Source organism: Dipteris shenzhenensis, chromosome 8, assembly GCF_047967505.1.
Source record: "Dipteris shenzhenensis isolate YYH24624 ecotype China chromosome 8, Dip_SZ_1.0, whole genome shotgun sequence".
Lineage (NCBI taxonomy): Eukaryota > Viridiplantae > Streptophyta > Polypodiopsida > Gleicheniales > Dipteridaceae > Dipteris > Dipteris shenzhenensis.
Window position 1 is genome coordinate 7414369 of NC_141603.1, and position 23108 is coordinate 7437476.

At 44.7% G+C, this 23108-nt stretch overlaps 1 protein-coding gene across 1 annotated transcript in view; it reads left to right on the forward strand.

The window, feature by feature from the left end:
• LOC147899042 (uncharacterized) overlaps positions 1 to 23108 on the forward strand; it is a 268788-nt gene that overhangs the window by 87028 nt on the left and 158652 nt on the right. Inside the window, exons 18-19 of the mRNA XM_087378195.1 lie at positions 3039 to 3129; positions 3582 to 3770. Of these exons, the coding sequence (XP_087234321.1) occupies positions 3039 to 3129; positions 3582 to 3770 (280 nt within the window). The remainder of the gene's footprint in view (positions 1 to 3038; positions 3130 to 3581; positions 3771 to 23108) is intronic.

Here is a 23108-nt window from a genome sequence, read left to right on the forward strand (position 1 = left end):
GTGGGACCCTGGGGAATGGGAGTGGATAGATGAAGGGCACCGAGAGAAGGGCATCCCCTTCTTTCGTTACACAGTCAGTAATGCTAGGAAATTACAGCTCAGTTGTAGGGGTTGGAGGCCCACCAAAGCTCCTCATTGGGAGAATTATCAGATATTTGCAGACTTGCAGAATTTTTTTTGGCAGAGGCTTTGGAAATCCCACCGGAATAGAAAAATCACTCTCTTCTTTTGGCTTTCTATTCATGGTGGGATAGCAGTGAATCATTGGAGATCCAGTTTCGGGGCTGACCCTACTTGCCCTCGTTGCCTTTCTGCTTTGGAGACAGTACAACACTGCCTTTGGGATTGCAGACAGGCGAGAATCATATGGAAGGGGATTGCAAGACTTTTCAGCACTTTTGTTCGCCTCCCCTTCTATGAGAATCATATGGAAGGGGATTGCAAGACTTTTCAGCACTTTTGTTCGCCTCCCCTTCTATATGACCTGGGGATCAGTGGCTTGGCTCACTCTTTCAGGGCCCCAGGTTTTCTTCGAGAGACATGACCCATCTTGGGCTCTACACATCCGACGACACCTTGTGGAGTCGTGCTCTTTAGAGGATGTTCTGGCCACTCTCTTCAGGCTGCCCATTCCTCGGTTGACTCTCCATGGGAGGTTTTAGCTAGCATTGCAGCATGGCACATTTGGAGAGCGAGATGCATTGAGGCTATGGAGGGTTCTCAGGCTCACCCTTCTCAGATTTTGGCCAGCAGTACTTGGACAGATACAGTACACACTTTGATGGCCATATGGGCGACCATGCAGGGATCCTCTTGAGCAGCCTCCTCCAGGAGAGTTACTTTTTTGAGGGATTGGAGGGACTCTCCCTTCCTTGCTGAGACTTCTATAGGGTTGAGTTGGCATTTTCAGCCTCAGCCTTGGTTTCTTTCTACCTCATTCTTTTGAGGTGTTTTTTATTACATGCTAAGCATGTTGTATTTCCGCACAGAGCTTACTCTAGCGAGTTTCTTTCTTACTTAATAGAAGTCTCTTTTTTGCAAAAAAAAAAAGCAAGGTGAGAGACTACTGGAATGGAACCAAGAACAGAACATGACAATGACAGTCTAAGGTGAGGGACTATTGGAATGGAACCAAGAACAGAACATGACAATGACGCTGTGCACCCTATGTAACTCAGAGGCTAAAGTCTGAGCATGTTCAGAGGTTGAAGATCCAAGCACTCTCATGGCTTGAGAAACAACATGCTCAGAGGCTCACATTATAGCATGGCTACATGACCAGCTCATAGGTCTAGGAATACACCAACATCCTGGAACTCGGTCATGCCTGATAACGAGACCTATCAAAGCCAATACATGGCTCCCACAATACATCCCCCTCTAAACCTATCAAAGCCAATACATGGATCCCACAGTACATCCCCCCTTGGCTTCATAACAGGACATGCTAGGAAGCCACACACCAAAATAGAAAAACCAATACATCTTTTTAGGAGGACTATCCAAGGCAAAGGACCTTTAGCTTCAATGAAAACCAAACACTCAATATATATCATTTAAGGGGGACTACCCAGGGAAGAGGACCCCAAAATACATCAAGTGTGTAGTAATAGATGTCCTCCAAGTAGCTAATGCACATGTGTGCACATCCCTGTGAGTCGATGATGATGTCGATGAAGCGCTAGGTAGGAATGCCCCAAAATATGTGTCGGTGAAGTCCATGGGTATCTACATGGAGAAATTACATGATGACTCTCAAAATGCAGGAAGGAGAGTCACCAATGTCAAAGTAGAAGCCTCGGGTACCACAACCAATCGGGAAGTCAATCAATGCGAAGTGCCTTAGGCACCGATCGAATAAGCAATGTTGAAGAAGTCACTTGTTGATGTAGAGTGGTCTACATCAAGCTCGATGTAATGAACTAATCAGAGAGATCACTATAGTGGAGTGTGTCAGAATAGTCACGTGAAGGAGTCACCGCAATGTAATGTAAAGAGCTCATAGCTGCGTGGGCAGCAGAGCTACGTGGAGCAGAATGGCGGGCAGAATACGGGCACCAACTTGCGGGCAGCAGCTCCAAGAGAATGTCGGGCAGAAGGAGCAAATGGCAGGCTGGAGCAGAGGTCAACGATGAAGAGGATGGACAGCTCCACGTTGAGCTGGTTGTGTCATGCTTGGGCTGTCATATCATTGAGCTCCAGAACAAAATTTGCGAGCATAAACAAATTTTGTCATTTCTTGCAAGGGCTGTAACTTTTCACAGAAAACTCAGATTGCAATGATGTAAAAACGAAATGTGTAGTACTCAAGATCCTCTACAACTTTGCTGAAGACACAAAACCGTGATTCTGCTTCTAGATCCGGATAAAAGCGTCACATCGTCCGCAGGTCACAGAAAGATGTAGCTGAAGGAAGGAGAAGAGAGGTGGCAGATCATGGCGTGGAGAAGAGAGCTCAAGGAAGGAGAGAAGAGGGCAGCCTTCCAAGGAGGAGGAGGTAGAGTAGCTTCATTGGCCTCCCTCACCTCAACCTCTTGGAAGGGAAAGAGAAAGAGAGAGCAAGGCTAGGAACATGGCTCTAATACCACATGAAGAGATGTAGTAGCTAGCTAGGAACGGAATGGAAATGTGGAAAGCATAATGAAAAGCAAAATGGAAAGGAAAATGAAAGAACAAGTGCTAAGCAATGATAATTAAAATACTCACATGATATAAAGTTTGATGTTAACTGATGGGGGGCTCCCCTGTCCTAGGAGAGCTATATTTTCCAGAGAATTGGGGGGGCTCCCCTTTCTTCTCTGAGACTACTACAGGGTTGAGATGGCATTTTCAACCTCAACCTTGTTGTTTTCTATCTCCTTTTGAGGGGTGTTTTCTCATGCACCGCATGATGTATTGCCACCTTAAGTTTTGTTCTCAAGGGTTTTGTTCATACTTAATAGAAGTCTTTTTTATGTTATATTAAAAAAAAATTATAAGCTTGCATCACACCTTCCACAGCAACATTTGAATTTGAAATCATTTCATGTATTTAATAGGTGTGGAGAATGTCTTTTACTACACAAGCAGTTTGAGAAGGCAATGTTGCTTTTCATTGCTGCAGGACAACACAAACGAGCTTTTGAATTGGTACTTTTCATTCTATGAAAATAATTTCACTGCATCAGACAGCTTTTTTTTTTTTCAAAGAAAGGTCTTCTATTAAGTATGAAAGAAACTCCAAGAGAAAATCTCATGGAAGATCTTATACACCATGCAAAGCATGAGAAGCCAAACCCCCTGAGATGGGAAACAATTTCACAGCATCAGACAGCATTTTGACCATAAAGTCACTGAAATAAATTTGAGATCGTCTACAAATGTAGTTTGTAAGATCAATGTGTTATTAGAATCTGTATTCCTACTCATATCTACTCATATCATTAAAGTTTTATATATGAGTGATGTTGCAGTTATTATAGAAATCATTTATATATACAAGCATGTATTTCTACTTTGTTTGATAGTGTGTTAAATTTTGATGGTGCACAAATTTCATTCAGTTGAACTTACTTCCATTTTCTTGTTTCCCATTGAACTAGTGTATCAATGAAGGTGTCAAGATCACTGATCAAGTGGTGGAGCTTTTTTCAAAGCAATTCTCCAGGGAAAGTTTGGAAGATTCAAAACATTTATTGACAGCACTGGCTGAATATTGTGAGGCACAAGGATCTTTTCATCTGGCATGCAGAATGTACACTCAATCCGGAGAGAAAATCAAAGCCATGAAGGTCTCTCTCTCTCTCTCTCTCTCTCTCTCTCTCTCTCTCTCTCTCTCTCTCTCTCTCTCCCCGAAAAGTGTGCAGCTATTTAGAAATGCAGCAAGAGATTAGAGATTCTATCCATTATCTGGATTGTCAACTAGATCTTGTTGGATCTCTAGAGGCCTTTAATATAGCATTTTATTTTTTGTCTGCCTCCAAAAACGTAGCCGCACATATACAGATTGTTCTGCATGCAGCTCAATATGTCTTTCTCCATGTCTCTTAACAGGACTTCAATTTGGTTCTCCACTCTTTCAACTACAAGCTCAAGCATCCTCATCAGCCTCCATTTGGAGGTTTCCTTTTAGTAGTAGTCCATGAACTTTATGAGTTAAAGGTTTGGATCTGGTTCAATGGCAGAGGGGCAGAGTGGTATGCTTGGGTTAAAGGTTCATCACAACACTAATAGAGTTATCTTAAATATTGATCCCTTTTTCAGCTTATGGGATCCTACTAAGTGGACATGGCCAAGAGTGGGGATTGTAAGTTCTTCTAGTAGACCGCCAAGCTCAAATATTAAATCCTCTGGTACAGATGTCCAAGTAACTGATTATGGCATATCTCTTTAGAGCTTGAGTGGATTTCTAGTGTCATTAATATCAAAGTGTCGAAGTAAGGAGACTACTTTTCCTCTTTGAAATCAACCCCATGATCATTTATGACGAGAATAACTGTTTTCAATATTGAATCGATGTAGATGATGTGTAGGACAAAGGGTCAGGTCTCATCATATGAGGGTATTATCTGGCAATGGATGAACATCTACCAAGAAGAGAGTTTGAAAGCTATGTAGCTGCTCACACATTCATCTACTAATTTCTCTGTTCTTTTTTGCAAATTTTTTATTCTTATTAGATATGACTATAATATAAAAGTCAAGGATAAATCCTGTAAGAGCCTGATACAAATTCCTGAAAGGCAACAGTGGGCAACCAATCCAGAAAGTGGAAATGCCACGAAGGTCCTACAGGGCAGTATATGTGAAAATTAAATCATGGTCCCATGCTCTCATGAAAGAAGCTCTAGCAGTCCCATTTTGTAAGACATTGTTTTACATTTCATGCACTAGGATGGGCGTTGGGCAGAGACATTGACGTGACCTTCACCCCGCCCGCTGCTGCCCCTGCCCCTTGCGCTGCCTTGGGTCCTGCCTTGGCTCCTGCCCTGCCACTTCCACCCATCTCCCCCCGTGCCCCCCCCTCGCACCCTGGTCGCCGCCCTGCTTGCCTTGCTGCAAGCCCCGTCCAATGACTGAGCGCTCTCGCCTGCTGGCCAGCTGCCCCTCCTGCTCGGGATCTACCGTGAGCCTCTCTCTTGGATGGCTCTTCCCCAGCTGTGGCCTGCTTGTTGGTGGCTTCCTTCCCGTGGCAGTGTTGTCTTCCCAGGCTGGTCTTTTGCACCCCTCTCCCTCTCCGTGGAGTAGAAAGCGCTTGAGTTGGGGGTGTTTGAGCATTTGGAGGTGTCGAGCCATTCACAGCAGCAATAGGTTCATCTTTCAGGAAGCGTCTCTCCCTTCCCCGTGGCATTTCTATGGCAGGAGGAGGTTTGCCCTGCACTCTCTTGTTCTTCCGGAGTTGGAGCTCTCCTCGCAGTTTGCCCTGGCAACATCGGCCATGGCCATCCCCCAGCCGTCCAGTTCGTGCCTCCCAGTGGTGGTGGTTGTGCTGCCCTCGTCCCAACAGCATCTCCTGGCCGCGATTGGTGCACTGGAGCTGGAAAGACCTGGCCCTTGGACAACAACCCAGAGGGGTCGCGTCTGCTGGTGGCCTCTTTGCTTGGGTCTCCAAACTTCTCAAGACTCGGAGTTTTTTGGTACTACTTCGAGCTCAAGGAGATAGAGATGCGAGATGCCTGCCTCCATGGTGGTCAAGAGCTCTTCTTGATGGTCAAACTCGACAACAGGGATCCTGGCGATCTCGGAGCTACTCCGGCCCATGGAACCTTGCTACCTCGACGTGGCTTTACTGCTTTCTTCCCAGCAGGGGTTCTTGGTCGCGGTTGGCACCTTGGTCTTGGTCGGACTCGATTGCTGGATGTTGACTCAAAGGAGTCATATCAGTTGATGGCTCACTGTCTCGAAGATTCTCTACCCACAGGGCGGCGGCTCTTGACTCTATCCTCAGGGATCCCTTCTCTTGGGGCTTTACTTCTTCTTGTCGTACCAGGAGCCACCCCAAGTGGGTTGAGGCCTGCAGATACGTGGAGCGGGCTATTGGAGTGCGGACTCACCCCCCGTCAAGTGGTTGCTCATGCAGGCGGGTCTCTTCCTGTTGGCGCCCTCAGGCGGGCTCGATGGACGGGAGCTCAGCGGAGGAGGGATCCATACGTTCTTGGATCACGAGTACCTCCAGGATTCACTTCATTAGGGATCTGTAGCTTTTTTGGTTTCGCGGTTTACTGGTTCTCAGAAGACCCAGACTAGGGCTTCTTGTTTTGACAGCATTTTGCAACAGTTTGATGCTTAGCCCTGTGAGGCTTGTAGTTTCGCGGGTGGGAATTATCCCTTTGCTTCAGCATTGCTGTTGAGTCTCTTGTAATCCTTGTTTCGAAAGTAATATAATTAGCCCTTCTTTTTGCGGAAAAATGAAAGAAGCTCTAGTAGCTACTACAGCATGTGAGGAGCCCTAAATTTCTCTATTCTTTTTTGCAAAAAAATTATTCTTATTAGATATGACTAGAATATAAAAGTCAAGGATAAATCCTGTAAGAGCCTGATACAAATTCCTGAAAGGCAAAAGTGGGCAACCAATCCAGAAAGTGGAAATGCCACGAAGGTCCTACGGGGCAGTATATGTGAAAATAAAATCATGGTCTGGTCCCATGCTTTCATGATGAAAGAAGCTCTCGTAGCTACTACAGCATGTGAGGAGCCCTAAATGACCATGAGGATGTAAATAATTTCGTGCTAGAAAACTGAGAGTGACTGAGAGGCAAAAGTCTGAGTCCCATTTGTAGTGTTTATATGGATCTCTATATCTACCATGCAATGAGACTGACAATAATCTCCTATCCCGAATCTATGGAAGGAGAGTGAGGTCTATGCATAGAAACTGGTGCTGTATCTAGGATGATAAGCCAATGGACTCCTCTCTGGATCAAAACAGGCTTGTCCCTTTTCAATGCCCGCAGCTCCCTGTTGTGCTCCTCCCTCCCTGCTCCCTAGCTTCCTCTCCTAGCTGCCTGACCTCCCTCTTCCCTCTCCCCCATACTCACCCAAATCCCTCTCTCAGCTCCCTCTGCCTTCTCGCTTCACTTGCCCCCCTCTCAGCTCCTTCAGCCTCAGTCCGTACAGATCTAGTGCAATTCTTTATGCTTTCCAGCTTCAGCTTTGCCAGGTACAACTTTAGATTACGTGGCCAGGGAAAGCAGCAAACACAAGCTTCAAATTGCACGTCCAACAAGTTCAAAAACGAGCTGTATTGAGGCATACTGTAGCTGCCGTCGTGCTCTACCCCTCTCCCCATGCCTGCTTTTCCCTTAGCCTTCTAGATCCTGCTTACCCCTCAACCCCTCCCCTAGCTATTGCTGCCAAAATGCGCAGAGATCAGCTGCCAGAAATCACAGTTTCTGAACATTTGTCCGTACTGTTGGCCGTACAATAGGCTTTAAATCTCTGTACATGCTGCTGCCTGGTTCATCTGTACTGAGGGCAGTTCACAAGGCCGTACAGTGCCGTACACTGCTGGCAGATCCTCTGTACTGTTGGGCCATACATTCTACTGCCAGTCTTGCACCATTTTCTATTCATTCCAGGGCAGGAAGCCGTGCTGTTTTTCTGTTTTTACCTCGAATTGCCACACACTCAGGTGTACTGGTCTGCACAACACCTGCCTGCAATTTTGACTGGTAATTCACTGCTTGGTGATTTGGTTCGAATGGTACCTACAATTTCATGGCTTGTCAGATTTGGCCAAAGGCATTTTAGCTACGTGATCCTTTCAGCCTCCCCTTATCTCTTCCATATCTTCCCTCCAGCACCTTCCTCTCCTCTCAGCCTTTAGCCCATCCTACCAGCCTCCTTCTCCCCTCTCACTTTCACCCTCTCCCCTCTCAGCCCCTTTGCCCCCCTCAGCCCTCCTCTCAGCTCTCACGTTCACCTTCTCCCCTCTGAGCTCCTTCCCCCCTCAGCCTCTCCTGTCTAAGCCCCTCCCCCCTTAGCCCTCTCTCAGCCCCTTCCCCGTCAGCCCTGCCTCTCAGCCCTCATCCCCTTAGATTTCCTTTAGGACTCCAGCTTTCTACATTGATGATTGGGCACTTGACAGAGGAGGTTCAGTATGCATTACACTAAGGGTTACCACTTCGGATCACTTTCTAGTGGTTCTTATGATTTTTGCACCTCATGAGAGGCACCGCTCTGCTAGTATTAGGATTCCAGATGCATTGTATGGGCCTCACATAAGACATTTTGTGGATATGGATATCTAATTTGTAGGGTGGAGTGTCATCCCCCTCACATGTTGCAACAACCTTGTCTGGTGTTAGTGATTTTTGCCATCTATTGCTAACACTAGGAAACATGAGATTCTTAGTCAAGAGAGGGCCCTCCATAGATAGTTCAGAGGGAAGAGCAAAAAAGGCCTTAGATGCTTGTATTCAACAAGGGCTCATGTGTAGATCTTGCTAGATTAGGAGCAGACTATGGCTTACATGCATGGGAATCCTTTTGAATCCAAATGGGAGGAAGAGTCAATAAACACTTTTACTCTATTTTGGCCCAAGACATGATAGAGAGTGTATCTAAGCTTATTAACTCTGACGGGGTTTTGCAAACAAATCCTGATGCCATCATGCGGATTGCTATAGATTTTTATGTCTCTCTTCTTTCAGCAGATCCTAATTCACCCACCAGATATAGTGCCAAACATATGGTTTGGCATAGTATTCTAGTATTGGTGAACCCTAATATGACAGATTTACTTGATGCCCCTTTCACCAATACGGAATTCATGACGGTTCTTCTTGCCCTTCACAGTGGTAGATGCCCGAGCTCAGATGGACCGACACCTTTCTTTTCTATTTCTTTCTAGAACGTGATTGGGGACCATGTTAGCTCAACCTTGCAAGGTGTTTGGGACCTAGTACGAATGCTCGATCCAATTATAGAGGGTCTCATTCATTTTATCCTAAAGGGAGATTGCAAGAATTTAATCTCCCAATGGAGACCCATCGTATTGTTGGGAATATATTTTACAAGATTATGGCCAAAGAAATTGGCCTGCATTTGCAGCTCTTGATCTTATTCATGATACACAACTAGATTTGTGCATGGCAGAATTATTATTCGTAATGTTTTTTCTTTATGGGAAGCTTCAAATTGAGCTGTGCAAAATGGCCAAAGCCTTGCCATTCTACTCGTGGATTTTGAAAAGGCATATTACAAGGTAGATCGGAGTTTTTTGGAAGGTACTCTTGCGCACTTGATAGCTTCTGATACCAGATATGTTGTATGGCAGTGTATTCCTATGTTGATGAACCCAAATATGCGGACCTTACTAGATGCACCTTTTACCAACATAGAGTTTAGGACTACACTTCTTGCCCTTCACAAGGGCCAGTGCCCGGGTTCATCGGATGGGCTTACCCCCTCTTTTTTCATTGCTTTTTGGGATATGATTGGGGATCACATTACCACAGCCCTGTAGGGTGTTTGGGACTCTAGTGAGATGCCGGAATCACTTACAGACAGTCTCATTCATCTTATTCCAAAAGGAGGCAGCAGGAACTTAGTGTCTCAATGGAGACCGATTACTCTATGCATGGACTCGAGGGCTATCCTCCTTATCCAGATTAGCCCATAGCCAGGTGCTTATTGGTGGGGTCAGGGGAGAGAGGTTTCAGATTTCTAGATCAGTCCACTAGGGATGCGCTGTAGCTCTGTTTGTCTTTTTATTCTTGGCTGAAGTGATGAGCATCTATATTAGATCTCAAGCTGATATCTTTGCGCTGAGACTTCCCCTCAGATGGGATGAAGAACTTCTAGATAGTGACCTTTCATATGATATTGCTGTTTTTCTAGATGCCACAACACATACACTCACTTCTTTTAGGATATCCTTGGATATATTTTGCACTGCTGCAAGGCACACATCCATTGGGATAAATCCAATTGCTTTGGATTAGTGTGACGAGGACACCCCTGATTGGGGAAATGACATTGGTTTCACTTGGGTTCAAGGGGGTGTTCTTGTCAGGTATTTGGGGTGCCAGGTTGGCATGGGTAATCACAACTATTTGCCCGGTGTTGGAGAGTTTAAGGAGAAAACTCCTCTTTTGGAGTTCAACCAAGCTTGATCTTGCATCCAAGGTTGTGGTGGTCAATCAGGTTTTGTTGGCCATTGCTTGGTTTATTTGTTCTTGTAGGTGCACCTAGCTCAAGAGACGTGTAAGGAATTTTCTATATGGCACAATAGATGTCATAGCCAAGGTGGCTTAGGAGACATTGATCCTCCCCACACAGAAGGCGGGCTTAACATCATAGATCCAGATTTACATTGCAAGGCCTTGCTCTGCAAGATGGTGGTGAGAGGACTTATGCTAGGACAAGAGCCGTGGAAGGATCTCTTTATGCGCGGCATGTAGTCTTGTACGCCAACTTCAGGAGGAGACTGAAGTTACAGTACTAGATGGATTTCCAATTCAGCTCGCCTCAGGTCTCCCTCGTCCCCTCTTATGGCTATTGTCCTAAAGGCTTGAGTTAGCTTCAGGAGTGCTCTTCAGAGAGTTTCCCCTTCCTCTCATGAAGGTATAGACAGATAGCGTGTCATGTGGAGCAACATCATACTTGATGATCATGGTCCCTCACACTATATGCAGTGGTAGACCACTTGGTCCCTCACACTATATGCAGTGGTCCAAGTGGGAGAGGTGTCCTAGAAAGCTTTCAAGAAGCTTGCAAAGGAGTGTAGGCCCAATTAGTAAGCCATCTCAAAGGGAGCGTAGGCAGAATTCAGCAGATTGATGTAGCCATTCCAGTGGATTTGATGGAAGCAGATGATATGCCTATTCTTGTTCCACTTGGATGGGTGCATTCATTGGAGCATGCATTCCTTTACAGGTTATTGCAGTCTGTGGAGTGGATGAGGATGCCCTTGTCTTTGATGTCCTTGGAGCTCATAGGCTATCCAGATCGATGATGATGTTTTATTACACATTCCATTTCAGCTTGTCAAGATTCTTGGATTGTTGGAGCATGGCTCAGACACAGGGTGGTACTTAGAACCTCACCCACCTCTTGTTACCTTGGGAGTGTGGAGATTGTGGCTTTATGGGGGTGTTCCCATAAAGTACTTGCAGTGGGATCCCGAGGAATGGGAATGGGTTGATGAAGGGCACCAAGAGAAGAGCCTTTTCTTCTTTCATTACACTATTAGTAATGCCAAGAGATTCCAATTGAGCTGAAGAGGTTGGAGGCCCTCCAGAGCATCCCATTGGGACTGTTACAAGATTTTAATTGACATACAAAAGAATTTTTGGAGGAGATTTTGGAAATCCTGCAGGAATAGAAAAATCACTCTATTCTTCTGGCTTTCTATTCATGGCGGGATTGCCGTGAACCTTTGAAGGTTCAAGTTTAGAGCAAGCCCTACTTGTTCTCGCAGCCTCCCTACTATGGAGTCAGCTCAGCATTGCCTTCGGGATTATAGACAGGCTAGGATAATTTGGAAGGGGACAGCCAAGATTCTCATAACCTTTATTCATTGCCCTTTCTTCATGACTTGGGGCTTAGTTGCTTGGCTCTCTCTTTCAAGGCCCCAGGTCTTCTATGAGAGACATGACTCATCTTGGGCTTTATCAATTCATCGCCATTTAGTTGAGCCATGCTCTCTGGATGATGTTTCAGCTTCACCTTTCAGAGCTGTACATGCCTATGTGGACTCTCCTTGGGAGATCCTGGCGAGTATTGTAGCGTGGCATATTTGGAGAGTAAGATGCATAGAGGCTATGGATGGATCCGAGGTCCACCCTTCTTATTCCTTGGTCAGTATATGGATAGACACTAAACATACACTGATATGTGCCGCTACATGTAAAGCACACAACAATCATGCACTTGATACCATGTAGGTAGCCAACCATGTGTCAAAGGAAGCATCGGGTGTGGGGTCCCAATCCCAACCCTGTAGCCACACAGAGCTCTCTCTCCCCCCGAAAAAGTACCGAGAGGGTAAGAGAGAGCGAGAGGTTGAAATCCACCATATTCAAGGCCAATAGGGCCACATTTTGGCTTATGGGATTTAGTATCTCGATATGCCACGTGTCACATCCGCAAACCCCCATGAATAAACCATGCTTCACATCCCAATTGAGGGGTGAAGGTCACGACCTCCAACACCCCCCAATCTGGGAATTCTTCGTCACTTATCCAAAATCCATTGGATTTATTCCAATTAAACTGCATCTGCTGTCAAACAAAATAAATCAAGGCTGCCACAAAAGAATTGAGGTTTGAGGTGTAGCATCCAAAAAGACAACAATATCATCAACCACCTCATTATCTAAGAGCTTTTCATCCTATCTTAGGGGAAGTCTCAGCCTGATAACATCAACCAAATCTAAAAAATAAGTTCTTTGCTTCATTGACAATTAAAAACAAGAAAGGTGCAAGAGGGCATCCTTGATGAACTAAAAAGAAATCTAAAACCTCTCTCCCCTTTCTCCTTCATTAGCACCTGACTGTGGGATGATCTATACAAGGAGGAAGCCATCTAATCCAAGCGTCTAAGAAGTCAAAGCGTAGAAGGGTCCCTCCAAAAACCTTTATCTACTATGTCGCAAGATTTCACAAAATCCAAGAGTGGAATGGCAAGCCTCTGGCCACTCTGCATAGCCCATTGTAAAGCCTCCCAAAAATATATTATCAAAGATGCTTTGGCCATCAACAAAGCCCATGTGTCTATCATGGATTAGGTCTAGAAGGATGGGGTGCAAATGTAGATTGATAGCTTTGGCCAAATTTTATAACAAGTGCCCAAAAGAGTAGTTGGCCTCCATTGAGATATTAAATTCTACAACCCCCTTTTGGGATAAGATGAATGAGACCCTCAACTAGAATCTCAAATGCCCTACAGGGACGAGGTAATAGGGTCCCCGATCATCTCCCAAAAAGCAATGAAAAATGCGATGTCTACCCATCTGCTGACTGAGCCTGGGCACTTGCCCTTAGGGGGGGCAAGAAGTACAATCCTAAATTCTTGGTGGTTGGTGAAAGATGCATCAAGTGAGACTCTCATCTCTGCTTTCACCAATACTAGAATACACTGTGGCCACACTATAGCTTATCATCTCTAGGGGTGTGTCAAGATGTGCTGAAAGGCTTGATCCATAGAAATCTGTAGTTATGTGTAGGACAACATACAGATCTGATTGTAGCATCCTATGTAAGTCAATAAGTTAAGAAACTCTTTCTCTACCATGCCTTGGGCCATGCATAGAGAAGAAATACGTATTGACTCTTTCCTCCATCTGTATCCAAAAGGACTCACAAGCGTGAAATGCTTACTCTACTCTCTAATCTAGTAAAATTGTTGATGAGCCTTTGCTATAGCAAGGTGCTCTTGAATCCAAGTTCCCTTTGTAGGGATGCTAACTGATGTCTGAGACCAATCTCCTAAGAATATCGATTCTTTTGGTAGTAGAAACATCATGTTAAAAGTCACTAATATAAAAAAGGACATTGTTGCATGTGAAGAAGATCCCACTCCACCCTATAAATGAGACACCCAAATCCGTAACATATCCTTGGTGAGGCTCTCCTCTGCATACAATGCAGCTAGATTCCTAATACTAGTAAAGAGACATCTTAAACGAGTCTCAAAAATCACAGTAACCCTTAAAAAAAGGTCTAAAATATCTCCGCATACAATACATCTTCTATCCAAGCCACCACTATACCGAAAGAGAAAGGCATCCTAAGCTGCTCTCTCTCGTGAATGAATGCCACCTTCCCTTCCTTCCTTTTGTGTTTGAAGGCAACTCCGTCATATTGAAGTCACCTCCAATAATCCATGAATTTGCAATGGGTGCCCAAGAGAGAAGTTTCTTCAACAAGAAAACAAGGTCCCCTCTATTATTCCGGGCATAAAGGTTGAGAAGACCAGCCCTATGTCCCCCAATCAACATATTAATCCACTGTGCTCTGGAGGGTATAATGACATCATGTCTGATACCGAGGAGGAGAAAGGAAATTGACACCGAACTGCATGTTTCCCCCTTGGTACCCAAAGCAAGAGACCAAAAAGTATGACCTGAGAGCAGTTTACCTGACTTTGGGTAGTCTTTGGCATCAAGTTTGTGTTCCTAAATAAAGATAATATCAATGGATCCCCTAGTAACACCTAGATTCCAAATCAGTGTCCTACGGCGGCAATGAGGTATACGACCAAGGCCATGTATGTTCTAGCTAACAATTCTCATTGATGGAAGGAGCTAGGGTGGAACACCTTACCTGACATGTGAATGACTACACCTGAGAAAGAGTGCTCTCCAGCATAGAAGATATCATAGTCACAATAATGACATGTCTTTCTTGCATAGACATGTTGATTGTGTTCTTGTAATGCCACTATATCAGGCTGAAATTGATTGATATACAGCCACACAAATTTCCATTTCCTACTGTCACACAGCCCCTGAACATTTAGTGTAAAGGATTTGATATGAGCAGTCATATTTACAGATATTTATAGGAAAAAAACAGCTATGTACAGCAGCAACCTTCAGGATGTCAACCCTGCATTTCTACCTCAGGGTCAAGGCCTCTTCCCTCCATTGTGCGGGTCAACCAATTGCCTACCTCTATAGCAGGTGCCATCCGACCTGGGAAAAATAAAATGACTGCTTTTTTGGCATATTCTCTAATTGGATCCACAATTTCATCCACTTCAACCATGAGACCAACCGATGGAACAGAGTCTTTCCACTCTTTCCTGTGTCTGCAAATCCTTAGTGCATGACATCATAAACCAGTTGTGCTTCAACAGAATCATGCACAGGGTCATGCTGACCCTCAGCATGCTTTTGCTTTTTCCATTGAACCGATCGATCCTTTTGAAAAGTTTTTTCATAAGAGTATTCAGCCATGTCTTCTGCAAAAGATGGAACCCAAAAAGGGGGTACCTATAAAGTGATAAAAGAGAAAAAATAGTTCCGAAAAATAGCCCACAAAGAAAAAGGAAATAGTGTATTTGCAAGGAGAAGAAGGGGAAAGAGATATTTAGGGATTTAGAGAGAAGACAATACAAGTTTTGGAGAAGGAAAAGAGAAAAAACCAGGAAAAGATCCAAGATGAACTATAAATCAGAGACAAAAGAGAGGTTTTGGGGATGGAAAGAGTACACAAGACCCAGGAACCAAAAAGGAGAAAGAAAGAAATAAATAAAATTTATTAGATTCTTCGGAAGACCGATGGGTCTATGAGACTGAAAGAAAACCTGATACAAATCACAGTAAGGGTGGAGCTACTAAAACGAGCATCATCACCCATGCTGAATCCTAAGTCTGATCATACATAATCAATTACGTATGGGTGTGACAATGAAAAGAAAAAAGACTGGAGCGGAGCGGAATCCTCCGTATGTCATGTTGCCCTGGCTGGTGCGTAACCGGTGATGGGACGCTGGCGTCTGTCAAGGGGTTCCGTGCGTCTCAGTCTCTTGAACGAGGCTCGACGCAAGACCAGAGCCACCGTGACTCCCGTGGGACGTATCCTGGGTCTAAATAATGATGGGAGGTCCCCCAGAGTGATCTGTGTGTCCCCTTGATGTCTCGTGTGCTGTGCTACGATCGTCGGGTCAGGGTCTCTGTCACGTCTGCGACTAGAGACTGGATGATCAATGTCACTCGATGGGAAGAACTCTTTGATCTTGCTCTGAGAGGTGTCTGATGATGTGGCCAAGCCTCGTCGCCTAAGTACTCTCTGTGTCGGACCCCCTCATGAATGAAGGCCGTGAGGCATCTCTGATCTGGGTAGGCAAGGAATCTGGAAAGGAGCCAGGAGCCGTCTCTGAAGAGACAGTGGTAGCAACCTCGGATCTCGTAGTACACTGGGCACGTGAAAATAAAATGCTCCTTTGACTCAACCTCCTGACAGTCGCACAATATGCAAATGCGATGCTCCCTAGGGATCCCCTCTGCTCTGCCTCTCTCTATGCAGAGGCGGTGTGATGATACCCGAAACTGTCCGATGGAGATCCGTAGTGAGTGGGGCATATGAAGCTTACCCTGGTGGTGTGATGAATCCCTCCTCCGAAATATGAAGACAGTAATCTCTGTAGAATCTCAGCTTCACAGGAAGCTCCCTCGGCTCCAACCAGGTCCTAAAGGTGTGTGACTGCAGGAGATCCTCTTGAATGACCTGGTTGGGGGAAGAGAGAACCCTCGGAACCAGCGCGTAGAAGTAGCCCGTGAGCAAACCCTATACAAACAGCAACCCAGGAGCAGAGAATCAGGGAATCAGCCGGCAGCAGCAGCCTGAACAAGGCGGAACAAGCCGTACAGGTCCGTACACCTGTACGGAATTGTACGAAACTATGACGGGGCTGTACGGCACGGATTTCAGACCTCAGACAGCTATTTATGGACGCTAATTTGGAGCCTCTCTCTCTCACACACACTTTTTTTTTTGGGTAATATCCAGTGCATATATTTATATGATCATAAATTTACATGATGGGAGGTCTCCAAAATGGAGAGCATCCCAAAGTTCAGAAGCATAAAAAGAAAAGTTGTATGCAAGAAGCATCCATATCACCCTCATGGAAGGCATCATATAAGGATTGCCGTAATGAGGCTCGGAAAGATTCATATGACTTGTGAATCTGCCGACCCAAGTATGCCAAATTATGCTCACTCCAGATTGTCCAAAGAGCCCAAAATCGCACCCAAGAGAGAAATAGTGAGTATTGAGACAAGGACTTCATAAATCTGCCAAAGAGCGAGAAATGTTTCCTAAATCTGACTCGGGAAACGGATCCGAAGATAATCTGAAATTCTCCTGAGGAGGATCTTAGTACACGGGCAGTGCCAAAGCAAATGAATAACAGTCTCTGAAGGAGCCTGACATCTTAAGCATGTGGATGGTGCAATGCGACATTTAGCAAGTGTGAGCCCCACTGACAATGTACCTATCATACATCTCCAAAGAAAAAGTCTTTGTTTCAATGGCATTTTACACTACCATAATATCCTGGGATTCTTCCGCCACCATGAGAGGGGCTTCCTTATATGCCACAGAGAATTAGCATATTGGTGAATCCATGGAGAAGGCTGAAGAAGCCTATAGGCTTTGATGGAGGTTAAGGCAGGAAGAGGAACAGGATGAGTGCAGGTAGCAGAGGGTTGCAATTGCCAATCCATAAGCCTGTCGGTGTTAGCCACAGGAGGAACAGGTAGAAAAGGATGTAATAAATTAGCAATTTTCTTCCATATAGACCTATGATGCATTCCCAATGCATAGGAAGCAGTGGCCTGAGGAAATGATAAGACATATCCCTGATCATCTACCACATCATGTATGTATCTAATTCCCAATTTAATGAGATTGTAGGCCCGAACAGGTCTGGCTTACCTCCCCGCAGCTCCGAGCGCAGTTTCGTACCTCTCTGCATCACCATACTTTGTTCTGACGACCACCTTCCGTACGTCCGTACAACCCCGTCCGCATTTCCGTACAGTCCAGTCTTTTCTGTGCCCCGTCTGCATCTCCGTACAGTCCAGTCTTTTTCCATACAGCCCCGTCTGTATCTCCGTACAGTCCAGTCTTGCCCGTACAATCCAGTACCTTTTCCGTACAGTCCAGAGTCTTGCTCATGTACTTTTCCGTACAGTCTTGTGTCTCGCTTGTTTTGATTCTATACTTCTCCGTACAGTCCCTCTTGCCTTGTCGTATCTCAATCATGGCTTCAGGTTCAGATGTTTGTACATATGCTTGAAAAGAAAGACCCGCAGATGCTAAGCGCCGCCCTTCATAGCCTGCAATACAAGATGATGAACTTACTATGGAAGCTCAATACGTGTTTGATACCCTTAAGGATGACTTTCAGCAGTCACGACAAGAAAGGGGCAAACCAATTCCAAAGGTCACGTACAAATTGAAATTGCCATCCCTCGTGAATCCTCTAAGGAAGTTATCTCAAACCGCGGTTATAATTTTCTTTCCAGGAAAAATCCCAGCAGCCAGTGATGTCGTACAGTGGATTAAGTCCATCCTTGGAGGATGCTTTGTAGAGGGAGTATATTTTGCATCTAGAGGCTTTTATGAGGTGCATTTATTAGATGCTTTAGGATGGAGGATGCTTTGTAGAGGGAGTATATTTTGCATCTAGAGGCTTTTATGAGGTGCAATTATCAAATGCTTTGTGCAAGCAGACGCTACTTGAGCTCTCTCCCCTCTTTTACGGGAAGCAGATGGTACATGCTATGCCTTGGTCCCCAAACAAGGATTATCAAAGCCTTATACGACATCATTGTCCTGTATGGGTTGAGGTTGTTAACTTCCCGGACTATATGCATGAAGAATTGCCTGGCCTGGCTACTTCTTTGGGACAGGTCATTTGTCCTCCACGCCCTATGGGAAACCGTAACAGGTTCTGCATTCTCTGGGACACTGATACACCTACCCCTCCTTCTATTGCAGTGGAAGTTGAGGGAGTGCAATTGGGAAAAAAGTATTTTGAATTGAAATGGGGTGCGTTTGCAAGAGCTTGTTTTGCCTGCCACAAGTTTGGGCATCTAGCCTCTGAATGCCCAATGGTCCTGCATCAGCCCCCTCCCAATGCCTTGCCGCCCCAGACACGGGAAAAGAATGAGAATTTGCAAGCTAAGACAACAACTAGAAATGGAGCAAAGAATGGATGGTTTTCAACAGCCTAAGAAGGTGGTTGTATTGAAGCAACGCCCCTTTCAATCTCGTCAATGGGATGCTTCTTCTTCCTCACCAGGACAAGCTTCTACTTCAGCTCTTGTCCTTCAAAACTGGGTGGGGGTTTTGAAGAAGGGCATCCCCATATGTGATTCTGAAGAGGGAGAGAATGCTATGTATTTCATGAATCATGAAGGAATGCAGCCCATGCAGGCAGAGGCTTTGCCTCTCTGATATCTTGTTTCATACTTATATTTTACTGTATATACCTCTTTCATGCATCAAACACTTAAGTGCTTTACATACAATGTACAGAGCCTCTGCAATGTCTCAAAGTGGAGGCTTTTATGGAATTATGTACATAAAATGCAGCCAGATATTGTTTGTTTGCAAGAGCATAATCAACACTCTAAGGTTGGTCATCATGATTATTTTGGCGGTTATGATATATATTATGCTGGTACCACTACCTACTTAGGTGTATGCATAATGGTTAGACATGAGCTGGAGCCTCAATTAGCCTTCAATGACAGCAGTGGCAGATGGATGGTCATACAATGTAATGTCAATGGTGATATTCTTGAGTTTGCATCAGTCTATGCCTCCCAGACCTCTGCCATGAGGGCTTCTTTATGGGATTCTTTAAGTAAATATCCATGGAGATCCAATGCATTCATCTGTGGAGATTTTAATAATTCCCCTCTGCCAAGAGATAACACCACTTCAAGATCTCATATGCTATCATTGGAAAGGCAGAAATGGGATAGCATGCTTCTTTCTGTGCAGGCTGAAGATTTATGGCTGCTTCTCCAAGGGTCAGTGCCCGTATATACTTTTCATCATAATGCACTTACTACATACTGGGCAAGGCTTGACACATGGTATTTGTTTTACCCACAACAATATGCAGATTTTAGCCCTCATCTCCTCATAGATTTCTCATTGGCCTTGTCAGATCATGCCCCATTATGGATGAATCTGCACCTTGGTATGCCACTAGATGATTTGCCACCTCTTTCCAGTAGATTATTGCATGTTGATCAGCTTATTTTAGACATCACTATTTCCAGCAAATGATCAGACTTGCAATTCATCCCTTGCCTTTGCATGCCCAGGAGGACATGGATTATGCTTGGGACAGTTTTGTCTCTCGTATACAAAATGTCATTAGAGAGTATGGAAACTGGCATATGACTAAATGGAGGAATGAGGTTAAATGGGCAAAAAGGACAGCGCAACAATTGACTGAATTTTCACATTTAAGGCCTCTCTCTGATTAAGAAAATGATTCCCTTTCACATGCTCGGATTAAATTGACTGTCAATGATCAGAGGAAATTGCACAAATGGTAGATTAGAGCAAGAATGAAGCCCCTCATGGATAAGGGCTGCTCATCAAAAGCTTTTTTCCAGGGCCTACATGCTACTCGAAAGAAAAACTCATGTCTAAGGGTAAGGAAGCTAGATGGCTCTTGGACGCACTCTTTCTCTGATCTCCAAGATGAATGCCAAAATTATTTCCAGAAATTGTTCTCTGCTCCTGGTTCCCCATGAAATCAAATGACTGATGCGAGGACTGAATTTCTCCAATATGTTTCTGAAATAGTGGAAATGGATGATGCTCTTACCTTGGAGAGACCTTTTACTGACACAGAACTTGATAATGCATTGTTCCACCTCAGCAAATACAAGTCCCCTGGCTGGGATGGCCTTACGGTGGAGTTTTATATTTCTTTTTGGGATGATTTGAAAGATGTCCTCTTGCAAATGATCAATGTTGCTTGGCAAGAAAATCAGTTACCGCACTCTTGGAAGCATGGCATAGTCAAACTTGTGCCCAAAAAACATTTGTGTGACCATATGTCAGATTGGAGGCCTATTACTTTGATGCCTGTAGTTTACAAACTCATTACCAAAATGATTGTGCATAGGCTTCATAGGATACTGGATGCGGGACTTCATCCTCATCAGTATGGATTTGTGCCGCGAAGACAAATCCATGAGAATATTTCCAATGCCTTGACTGCACTTGAATATGCTAAGTATTGCCATTAAGATGTCCTTATATTGCAGGTGGATATTGCTAAGGCATTTGATACTGTTCAATGGGATTTTATCTCTCAAATTATGACAAAGTTAGGCTTTGGTCCCAAGATAGCAAATGCAGTTTACTGGCTTTATTCTGACTCTACTTCTCAGTGCATTCTTGGGGGTCATCTGTCTCGGTCATGGACATTGGGTCGATCATTTAGACAGGGGGAAATCTTTTGGCGAGCTTTTTAATGTGAGCTTTTTTACCATTTCCTTTGTTTTTGCGAGCTTTTTTTAGAAATCCATACATGTTTTTGTTATAAGAAAGATGGGGAGGTTAGAAAGAGGGGGAGAGAATATAGGATATGTTCATTTTCATAGCATGTGGGAGGGGTGGAAGAGTGTATACTATGCACAAGGGGGGGGCGGATATGAGTGGCAGTAGGAGGCAAAAAATTATGGAAGATATGTCCATATTCAAAGTAGAAGGGAGGAACTATTGGAGATATGTACATTTTAAAAGTGTATAATTTGAAATTTTTGACCTCATATTTGGATTCCTCGTCGAATTCCGGTCATTTTGAGTACCAACATGACCATATTCTGATAAATATTGGAAAAATGGTGTTTTTGTCATTTTGGCCTGTTTGGGGCCTATTTTGAGTCTGCGCTAGGTCATTTTGGCCTGTTTGGGGCCTATTTTGAGTCTAGCGCAGACTCAAAATAGGCCCCAAACAGGCCAAAATGACAAAAACACCATTTTTCCAATATTTATCAGAATATGGTCATGTTGGTACTCAAAATGACCGGAATTCGACGAGGAATCCAAATATGAGGTCAAATCTGTCAAATTATACACTTTGAAAATAAACAAATTTCCCACATGCTCTCCCTTCCCCTTTACATTTAGTAGATGAACATAACTTTCACATTCCTCATCCTCTCTCTCCTCCTTGCACTCCTCTTTGCATACCTTATAAGTTCCCCCTCTACGTTCTCCACTATTATAATGAATATATGTTCCAACTCCCCTCCCCTCCCTTCTCCATGCCACCTTACCCATGCGCCCGTCCCTCCCCCTTTCCTTTATCTCCCCTCCCCCCCCTCTCTCCTCTTAACTGCAACCACAACCCAAACTTTCAACCCACCCCACTCCATGACCCCCCCCCCCTCTCTCTCTTTCACAGGTGAATGAAAAGCTCGCAATATTCATGAAAATTGAAAAAAAGCTCATGACAAAAAGCTCACCAAAAAATCACACCCAGTTAGACAGGGCTGCCCTCTTAGTGCTCTCTTCTATGCCATTGCGACACATCCCCTTTTGATGTATCTTGATCATCTTACAAACACAAGACAAATGACTGGTCTTCAAATCCCTGGGGCTGCATCTTTTTTGGCACAAGCATATGCTGATGATTCCTTCTTTATGCCACAGAATTCTCCCCGGGAAGTTCACATGCTTATGACGACTCTTTCATTGTATGGTTTGGCAGCAGGATTGCATGTCAATTTTGACAAATCTAAATTACTTCCCCTGACACAATGTTATTGGCATTCTATTCTTTGGCCAGGTCATGTGGTGCATTCCAAAGATGTAGTCAGGCATTTGGGATATCCCATAGGATGGCATATCACCAAGAAGCAGCAGCTAAAATGGATCTTCCAAAGGCTTCAACACAAACTGGAATACTGGAAGATTTCTACTTGGCCTCTTCATGTCAGGCTCAGAATAGTACAGTCCATTGTAATGTCCTATGTCTAGTTCTATTTGCCTTTGATACATTGGTCCTCCAGGGATCATGCTGACTCGATCCGTCAGGTGAGGAGATTGCTCCGGAACTTCCGGTGGAGTGGTGGCGACAGTTCTGAGGACACTAGGGCCAGGGTGGGATACTATCACTTTACCCTCCTCGCAGGGAGGACTTGGGGTTCTTGATCCTAAGATGCAGAGCAGAGCCCTTTTAGTCAAACTTCTTGTTAGACGTTTGACTCCAGGAGATCAGCCGTGGAAGCAGTTCCTACTGCATGGGATTCACCAGTGCACCCCGAGAGCAGCAGGCCAGTGGGCAGGTAGAGTCAGTTGGATCTTCCTGGCGGACCAGCATTCTCAGCCTTCCTCACCACTTGTGAAAAGGCTTATTCAGATATGGGATCACTTTCGACAACACCTCATCAGAGCAGTTCCCTCCTCCAGAGAGAAAATTGCCCGACAGCCACTCTATCATAACCCCCTGGTTCGATATCAGGGATCTTCCCTTGGTACAGAACTTAGGACTTCCTTGTCCAGATGGCATGCTCAGGGGGTTGTGACAGTCGGAGATTGGTTCAGAGGAGGTGTGGAGATGTCAGAGGAGGAGATGAGAGATAGACACGGGCCACTTGGACAGATTGTTGCCACCAGATTACTGATCATGAGAG